Source organism: Spea bombifrons, chromosome 5 (assembly GCF_027358695.1).
Source record: "Spea bombifrons isolate aSpeBom1 chromosome 5, aSpeBom1.2.pri, whole genome shotgun sequence".
Lineage (NCBI taxonomy): Eukaryota > Metazoa > Chordata > Amphibia > Anura > Pelobatidae > Spea > Spea bombifrons.
The window spans coordinates 11,037,929-11,047,997 of NC_071091.1; the positions used below are offsets into that span (position 1 = coordinate 11,037,929).

At 39.5% G+C, this 10,069-nt stretch overlaps 1 protein-coding gene across 1 annotated transcript; it reads right to left on the minus strand.

Annotated features, from left to right (window-relative positions):
- Window positions 1-918: 918 nt before the first annotated feature.
- Window positions 919-9,532, minus strand: MTPAP (mitochondrial poly(A) polymerase). Its single transcript, XM_053466459.1, has 9 exons — window positions 9,394-9,532; window positions 7,933-8,099; window positions 6,570-6,791; window positions 5,606-5,830; window positions 4,209-4,420; window positions 3,447-3,673; window positions 2,329-2,421; window positions 2,175-2,248; window positions 919-1,494 (listed from the first exon to the last, which is right to left on the minus strand). Exons 1-9 carry the CDS (start codon window positions 9,494-9,496, stop codon window positions 1,174-1,176), a joined length of 1,644 nt encoding a protein of 547 aa, XP_053322434.1. The 5' UTR covers window positions 9,497-9,532; the 3' UTR covers window positions 919-1,173.
- Window positions 9,533-10,069: the final 537 nt, after the last annotated feature.

Sequence of the window (10,069 nt, forward strand, 5' to 3'; positions counted from 1 at the left end):
AGTCTGGACAGACCCTGCAGGGGATATCCTGTCCTCCGATGACCTTCCGGGTGATGTCAGCAGAGACGCAACCCGGAAGGGAATGCCTGATTGGCGTTTAAAAAGCTGTTATATGAGATCGGACAGCAGAAAGCCAGCGAAAAAAAACATTGTACTATTAGTAGTTCCAGCATTAATTCATAAACTGGAATTTTTCCTCTGCTTAAGCAGCTTTTAAGAATATGCTCCATTGCTATGTCATTTTATACTAAACAGTGGGTCAGACATACAAACATTGTATGGCCTTGAAAAAGACACTGCATCATTTGTATTAACGCATTAAAAATTAAAGAAGAAATTCAATGCCTAAAACAAGCCAGCAATATTTTTTTTGGAGAGGGGATACACATCCAAAACAATTAGCTAAATTAGCAGTTATTCATTATGAAGAAAAACATTGAAGGTTCAAACATGTGTACGTGTTTGTGCCATTCTTTGTACACATCACACAAACTCTAAAAATCAGTTTTTCCGGGAAAACGGTAAAAAAAAGTCACCACTGATTTCCATACATTGCTACATCACCGTGGATGTCATATCGTATATGCTGACTGCCTAAACACGCCAGCACACAGAAGCCCCGTGTTCATAGGTGTCATGTTTGGATGATGATACACCCAAAACAAGTCTGATTTGTTGTTTGGGTCAGTTTATCAAACTGCTGAGGAAAAACTGCAGACTAAATGGGCTGAATGGTTCTTATCTGATGTCAAATTCTATGGTTCCATATCATGCGGAGAAAATTCTATATTATTTATTGTTTTATATAGCGCCATCAAATATGGACAAGGAAGGCACTTCTATACTAATTCTAACAGCAAGGATGCCACAAATTTCATCCATGTGGATAGAAGGCTTATGCATTTTTAACACACATACTTCTGAACAATAACCCAACAATTTTATTAGATTTGTCCAACATTTTGTTGGGTTCCAATATAAAAATGAGTTACATATGAAAGGAGTCATTAATTATTCTATACACACTAATTCAACGCCATCTGTTTCCAAAAAAGTGTTTTTGAAGACTTCAGGTTCATTTGGACAGTTTTTGTCATCTGAAGTTTGGCCAGAGTCATCATAATAAATCAACATCTCAGAGTTTAGTGTACCGTCGGATTTCCTTACAGGCAGCTACCTAGCTTTCCCATCAGTCTTCAAAGACTCCAGAAGACTTTTGACTCTGTCGCTCGCCATGCCTTTCTTCCGTTTCCTCTTTGCCTTCCCAATGCCCTGAGACAGTGAAGGCAGCAGCACCGCAGCCAAACCCCAAGGATGATTGTCTCTTTCCGAAGGACGGTTCAACTGTTCTTGTAAAATCCAGGCACTTTCTCGTGTTATAGCGACAAACCTTTCCAACTGGGTTTGGTTAACGTTCTTGCTTACGTTTAGCGTCTGTTCAAACGGATTCTGGATGTATAAAGGCGAAGAATCAGGCTTGTTTTGTTCCTTTCCCTGCAGACAAATTAAGAGAATATAGGATTTACATCCAGCTGACCCTGGAATATTTTTGGGTTTATGGGCAAGTTGATGAATGAGAATCATGAAGCATTACAACCTACACTATGTATTATCAAGGTCCAAACTTTGTAGCAATCGCCATCCTTGCAGGAGGAACCCACTAAGTTAAGAGTTCGTTAATTACATTAATTTAACTATAGGGATAGTTATGCCAATCCTGCAGGACATCATCAAAGCTGGCCCTTCATGGTACACACAACGTCACCGAGTTTAAAGGTTTTATTCTGAATAGACTTCATTAAGGTGCACATGCTTGAATAAATTGGGTTAAATATCTTAACCTCCCTGGGAGCATAATGTATCCAGTTTTGAGCATCCTAAAAAAAAAAAAAGGGCATCGATTCAGGATTAAGGTAGGTGGCACCAATTTTAAGATGCACTTGGGGAAGAATACACACAGCCTACCTGTGGGTGTATTGTCTACAGTAATGAGAATTCAAGAAAGTGATAGGCTATAGTACAATGAGAACCTTTCACCTGGAAAAAAAACTCCTGTGCTAGCACTGAAACACAGAGATCAGCCTCTCAGTGGCACAATGTAATACATTTAATCAAAAGGTTCGTGAGACATGACTACATGGGAAATCCCAAGAGAAAAGAAGTACAGATTTTACCTTCCGGATATTGATGCAATTCTTAGTAAAATCAAAGTTTCCGTAAAATTCAAAGAATTCGCTGAGCAGTAAATCTAAGAAAAAAATAAAGTAATTCGTTAGGTTTAGTCTTGCAATAAAACTCGGTGTAGACTTTTACAAATCAAGTACTTGCCTACAGATTCTGAGTTTTCAGATGGTTTGATCTTGTTCAGATTGCTGACAAATGTACAATCATGACCATCAACAATATGCTTGTCTTCTTTACCTAAAATAAGCAAAAAAACATTATTTTTTAAATATGGTAGACTAGAATCTAAACCACTCACGCATACACTAATAAAATACACTTGTAAATTATAAGGGAAAAAATTAAAACTGCAGTCTTTTGCACACCATTTGTGATTTGGCTCATGATTTCTTCCACAGCATAGATCTCGCTAATGGCGCTTTGTTTTCTCTTTGATTTATTATGTTTGATTAACGTAATTATTTCACCGGATTCTCATTTCTGTTTATATAAGTTGCATTTGTATGGTTTCACGCTTCTGATTAAGACCTGAGACCCGAAGCATGTTAAGTGTGTACCTCCCGGTTTGTAGCGAAGTAAATGAACTCTACTAAGTTCACATTGTTTCTGAGATTGCGTGGCTACAATATTTTTCTCTTCACCAGCGAGACCCCTCTCTGTCAACACGAGAGATATTTCCTGCGTGTGTCAGTACCGGCATAGTAGCAAAACAAAACCATGCCAGCACTGCCAGTTCAACCATCCAGCTGCTTACATTGTTACAAAGTGATCCTAAAGTACTTTTATCAGCTACCAGACATCAAAGCTGTTTGCAGGTAAAAGTGGTGAGAATAGGATGTCAATCGACTGCCGATCCCCGTTCTGATGCAGAAGACTGTAGGATGTATTACTACATCTGTATGGATGGTTCTACGGGGACATTACACCATTGGTCCCTAGGCACTGCAATCCAATAGCTTGGCTCCTATAGCAAGCTGTAGTGTTTAGTTCCCTTTATGAAGGACAAAATCTGACAAAACATAGGTGGAAGAGCTGATTTCCCACTGATGATGCCGGTTCTCGAGTCCATAGTTAAGGAAATGTGCAAAGACCCAGTTAAGGAGGGGGAAAGCAGGGCAAACGTCTGACATCAGGCTGGAGCCATCATGCCCCCCCTCAAATCATCAGGGCAAGCGATAGAATATCTCTTCACACCCTACTGTGCTTTGTTTTGGGGAGATTCTAGGTACAATTTTGAAGAGTTTTCACCAAGTTCCACTTGCCTGAAAGGTTTTTTAGTTGGTCCAGTGTTGGTATAATGGGGGGACGCCTTTTCTGGAGGAAAAATAAGATCATGGTGGTAAGAGAGAAATTTGTTATCCATGCCCCTGGAATGGCACTTGTTACTCCATGGACACGAGCCCAGCATCGCAATGTGAACACTAGAGGTCTAACTCTGTGGTCGCAATGGCCATATAAGTAAAGCAGCTCGGAACTTCTCAAGGCAATTCTAAGGTAAAAAGAAAAACAATGCAAGATAAGTCTGTGGGTTAAAGTAATTGGCAGCTCTATCGCCGATGGAGTATGTATTGCAGTAACAAATACGGCATTATTCTAGAAATATCTCCAATCTATTCAAGCAAAATATTTCATACAACAAAACTTATGTCTTATAAAAACACAAAAATACAATAAAAAAGCGAATCTGCTTTAAAGCATTTGTAAACTAAATCCTAACTTTAGGGACCAGCTAAATACCTAGTAAAGATCTCTTTGCATCTCACGCCCTAGTCACAATGTAAAGAGCATTTTAGCCCCCGTATTCTCCGTTGTCTGCTCAGAACGCAAACATATATATTTTCAACAGCAGAAAATAAAGTTTATATTTGTATTTCATTTAATCATTTGTACTTATAATATATTGGTGACATTCATTTGCACCAATGAGCAGTGCAAAAAAAGGTATGTGGAATACAAACAATGTCAAAATGATTTGCTACATTACTGACAGAGGAATGAGATCACAACCGCCTAGTTTGCTTTACCTGTTGTCTGCTGTGAGATCACATTGTAGTCCCGCAGGCTGATGCGTAAACCGCACTAAAGGACAACGTGCGTTTAATATTTTCTGAACCCCCGTACATCCTGGACCAAAATTGTCTACACATTCGCCGATGACAGAGAGGATCCTCTGCGTCATTACTCTCCCAGACGGAACGCGCTTCATCAAATACTCCGAGGTAAAAGGTCCTGCTGACTGAAGCACAACAATAGAAAAGAAAATTATAAAAGTTATTTTATTATCACAATGTTATTTTACTATTACAATGTTACCTGGCGGTTCCATGATAGAAGAGTACCATAAAGTAATTGCAGTTCTTGTTTTGATGCCACTGCTATTGCTTCATGATATATGACGGGTAACTGCCTTATTAATTTACCTTTGGGGTTTAAGGGGAAGTCTCTTTGGGGGGGGCTTTTGTATGCATAGACTTGTAGGGTGCCATTGCAGGCAGCTGTGTTGGTTCCATTACAAACCCAAACATCACACTGAACAGATTCTTTATGCTTGTGCTAATTATGTCCTGCTTATGTTAAGAAGGTCCTTATCCTCATAGAGTGGGTGATTAAGAGCACGAGGCAATTTGATAGAAGCCTTTTATTTGTCAAAAAAATCTGTTCCTTAGGTTTTGAAAACTACAGGGACTCAAGGGGTTAATTTGGCTACTCCTAACTCCTACCTTAAGACAGAAAACAATGTGTCTTAAAGCTTCACTATCCTTTCAACAATAAAAAAAACATTATATTCCAACATTAGGCAAGCCTGCATTTCTGGAACTGTAACTGTAATCCTCATTAGGATTTCTGAACATGAAACACAAACAGCATACATTAATGTACATGTTTCAGAAAAAAATGCTTCACAAAACATCTACACAAAATACAGAGGAATAGTGACTCAGTTACCATGCAATGAAGAACCTGATTGTCTCTGTTGATGATCATAAGAGGTCAGAAATAAATCCTTTCACGAACATCGTGTGTTGGATAAAACGTAAATAGAACCTTGGCATTAGAACACTAAACATCCTAAACACAACACACTTTGAGGAAGCTTTTTTCTTTTAAACGGAAGTTGCTACATTACGTCTAAACGCATTAGTCACTTACTAGACCTGAACGGATGGTATAAAACCTGAAAGGCATATAACTCGAAGGTGACGTAAATCACACACTTTGAATTCATTATGAACGGCGAAAGAGCACAAAATATATCAGTTTAAATTAAAAAATTTGAATGAACCAACAGAATACCAAACACTTAAAGCAGATCTGTCACAAGGTTATGTGTGAGCTTTCAATGAAAAGCAAAGCCAAACATTAAAAAGTTAAGTAACATGAAGCACTGCGTGACCATAAAGCCAAGAAGCCTGCTGCTTACCTTTCCAGTCCCGCTTTTCCCAATGGTATCCAAATCTAGAAAGAGATCCAAGTCACAGCCCAGTTTGCCAAAAGAATTCACCGTGGACCCATAGGGATTTACTGTGGCTTCTGGAAAGTAGGCAGCGGCTACATCCCTTATGAGTGAAGACACAAGGAAGCGGAGACGTATATTCTCGTCTGTTAGCTGGTATTCCTCCATGAGTGCCTGTGCCTGTTCATTCACCTGAATGGGAAATAAAAATTAAGTTCATGATCATGACTGCTACAGCACAAGTTAAGAATGGGAGGTAAAACTGAGTGCCATATGCTGATATTTATATATGCAGTATATTTTGCAACATATACTGATTTTTATCTAGGCATTCCAATGAAGACTCCCTAAAATGATCAAGCTGGCATCTACATTTTGCATAAATGTACGCTCAGTTAATATAATTAGTTAGAAAATTATGTGCATGTCAACTGTAGAAGATCGGAGGAAGAGCACTGTGTAACTACAACTCCCATGATGCCTTTCTTGTTTAAAGATGTCCCCTTCATTAACAGAACTGGAGTTACACGGCACATAATTCCCTTTTGGCTGTCCATGCGCCTTGGCAAGAATAGTCAGACCATGAAGGAGGAGAGCTGCTGTAGCTGGACGGCATCTTTTGTGTTGGGTAAGTGTTTTACTTTTTCTTTATATTTTGGAAATATTTATATTACAGAGAAGTATAATATGAATTTTTCTATAGTGAAGGAGTCAGTGCCATTAAACTGCTCCTTTTAACGTACATCCACTACTACTAACATTAGAACAGTATAAGGATTTAGTCATTTAAGATCAATTGTATTTTTTTTCCTTTTTTTCCCCCTAAACAGCAGAGAAAACGATTCAATACGTCTCCTGCAATCTGAATTACAGAACAAATGGTAACAAAAACTAAATAATCCACCAGCAGGTATAGCGGTGCATCACTCACGTTTTCAGCTTTACATAACTTCTGAATTAATTCATTTACAGGAACCGCAGCTTGCTTGAGGCAGTGAACCGGGACACGATCCATCGCACGCTCCGATTTGAAAACGAAAAGTCGGGATTTGAACGGTACAATGCATTCGTCGTCGGCGCGGGGGACATTGGTTGCAGCGCGTAATGATTCTACGCTTTCTTTTTCCAAAAATTCTACCACCGCATGGGTACCCTTGACCAATACAAAGAACATATTTAAAAGAATGTCAACTCGATTATAGGTGCAACAAACAAAACCATATAATAGAAAAAAACATGAAAGACACAGGAAATTACATACAATGGAGTTTATTCGCTAAGAGTATAAAGTGTGTTTGCGTGTCTTTTGAGATCCTTCACTTGAAGGCCCAACAGCAGTGAGCTTCTGCTGCAGAAAGGAACTTGGCCAGCCCTGTATTATGTATAGTTAAATCAGTGAGACATCTACAACCGCATTGAATTAAGCATTATACAGGGCCAGCTCATCACAGCACACTGGAGAAACTTGCTAGTGTTGGCCCTTCCTCATGAACGCTGAAGTGAGGGAGTGATGACCTCAACTGACACCAAACTGACAAAGAGACACATACTCACATCTGCACAACAGACTATATTACCCTGTATCTGCATAAAAGACTGTAATAAAGTGCAGTATGCGGATCTGTGATGTAATCAATCGGGACGTACAAGCAAACCCAGTATCAGTATCACTGGAACATTGCGCAACAGGAACAAAAAGAGCAAGATTGAAGATATACAAGTATAGCGGGATTATTCCGGGATAGACGCACACTGCAGTTGTTGTAATGCCTGCTCTGACGTGTACTTTAAGGAGAAAGGTGTATCAACGGCGAAATAGAATGGAATTAAATATATCTAATAGGGTTTATTTCCTACATAGTGAGTAAAAACAAGATGAAGAACTTCTTCTTCCTGCATTAACCCTTCGATATTCACTGCCAGTTCAATTTTCGCAATACTCTATGTTGATGAACCACTATATCACGATGGCTGGAAGATCACTTTTAACAGTACATTATGCAGGCCCTTCATTATGCATTAAGTGAATATAAAGAAAAATGTAAAATCAACTAAATAAAAGTGAATAAATCCCTAAGGGTCTCTTATAAAGTTACGTTAAGACAATATGGGCAGATTTGCACCAATGAGCAAAATACACGTTACATTTAACCCCTTAATGACAAAGCCCGTACATGTATGTATGTATTCAATGGGTTTAGGGACCGCCCATTGTCCTTAAGGGGTTAAGCAAGGCTGTTTTTCTAAATGGGTATTTAGAATTGTATTTTAATTTTTATCATGCTGATACTTACATAGCTTTCATAAAAGAAGTGACTGGCTACATTTCCATATTGCGATAAATACTTCAAGAATTTATTTTCGTTAATATTAGGAGGGCAGCTAATTAACACCGTGTGTTCCGCCTGCTCTTGTCTTTCTTTTTGAAGATCTGTGAAAGTTTTTCTTGCCTCTTCATGATCTAAAAATAATCAAAAGGGGAAAAAAATTATATTTACTACTGTAGGTGACAGAAACGCAAAGGCAGATAATGCCATATAGACACAAACCGATGAAAACAAGAAATCTTTCTGCCAACCACAGATGAAAACTACTACTGTATTGATACTATATGGACATCAGAAGCCCAGGATTTAAGGAGAAAGTACACACTGCATACCATTTCAACAGAAAAGTAAGAATAGATGGTTAAGGGTAGTAAAGAGTAATATCGATGCTCGATAATTAACCATGACATCACAGCCCTGTAGACGCTTAGTTTAGCCACGTGTGCTTATACATTGCTACTTGGTGAGCTTGGTAAAGGTGTGTTGATAAAAGCAGTTAGGTAAAGATAGGCTCGATTTGAGATGATGTAATACACCTTCGTATTCCCGCATTAGCTTACTGGCCACTTTAGAGGCCGCATACAAAGCACCCACTTCCACGGCGATAAACTATACGGTTCTCAGCTCAGGACTTTATTTCCCATTTAACGTTCATAATAATGGAATATTAGTGAAGCCGAATATCCAACCATACTGTTATTCTACAGTACCTTTACATTTCTACAAACATGACATCATGGAATTAATCTGCATAATTTATCAATCCTAGGGAAGACCTCACGGACGATCTGAATACCAGCGCCATTTATCCGCTGCTTGTATTTGTCACAGGGCCCATCCGTCTCCTCAAACCATTACTTGTTGGGTGTAACAGTAAAAGCCCACGTCTCATCCAACCGGCCCATGTCCTTCCTCTGCCACCAAGTATGAGACGTAGGCAGTAGCCAGCGCTTAACAGCTGCCTGTGATGCCTGAATCTTGGGAGACACAGCAGCGTTAAGTTCTTAAGTCTAGCGATGTGGCAGACCCTGGGCCACCCGAGCCAGAGCAGATGGCCTATTAGGACCAAAACCCCCACAGCTCCCGCTTCCTCCCCTGTTGTCCCTTGTTTCTAAGGGTATGAGTGTATCACAATAATGCTTATAGTCCAAGGCAAATCAGAAGGTCTGCTTATACATTAAATTGTGTAGATGCACAATAATTGTGTTAAAACAGGAAAAAATACAATTGTGGATACCGGAAGCGGAATACTTGCATTGGGTGACAATTCTTGTTTTTTTACAAAAGACTCTGATATAGTTCAGCGTTAAATGTCACCGACGAACACACACACGTGATGTGAGAGGGAGCAGCACTTCCTTTTTAACCCTATATGGCCATAAAATAACACCAGGCTACCGTAATCTGTACGCTGTTTCCAGGCCTCACCTGTCGCCTCCTCCGCCAACGCTTTTTGCTGTCTTCCGCCGGCGGTGCTCAGAGCTCGGCTGGTGACCCTTGCCAGAGAGCGGATTCTCACGCAGGCCGCCATGACAGGGGGCAACAAGCAGAACCGCGCATGCGCGGTCGCACTACCAGCTACGGCATCCCGGCGTTACCAAACTACTCCAGTGTTCTAGCGTTGCGTATGTGTGTGATACGGATGCGCCTAGGAGCAGCCAGTGTATGGAAAGTTACAAACAATCATTGCTGTTACTGGTAAATAGATCTAGCGGTGCCATTTGCAATGCAACTCATCTAATTACTTATAAAATGAAATAGACCATTGATCATATCAAAATAGTTCAATGATGTCATATTTCTTTACTTTCCAAGTATTTTTTTATCAGTTGGTGTTAGGATCACTTGTATCACATTATATAAATATATATACCGTATATATATATATTACATACACATATGAACATATGGCCTTTTCCACATATCTATTGGCAACCTAGTGTTTGCATTTGGTGTATAGCAGCGCAGTTTGCTACAGCAGGTGACTTCCCCGTGGCTGAAGGAACAGTCCCTTTATACAGCTGTATACAGTGTAACTCTTTATGTGTTGTCTTTAAATTTGCATAGAGCAGTGTATAATGCAATAAGTCTTTTATCAATATAT

Excerpts from the sequence above, each read along its gene's own strand:
- MTPAP (XM_053466459.1), bottom strand. The coding sequence starts at position 9,496 with ATGGCGGCCTGCGTGAGAATCCGCTCTCTGGCAAGGGTCACCAGCCGA. Across the intron at positions 5,831-6,569 it reads AGTTATGTAAAGCTGAAAAC|GTGAATGAACAGGCACAGGC; the intron begins GTGAGTGATGCA and ends TTTCCCATTCAG. Across the intron at positions 4,421-5,605 it reads GGAAAAGCGGGACTGGAAAG|TCAGCAGGACCTTTTACCTC; the intron begins GTAAGCAGCAGG and ends GTTGTGCTTCAG.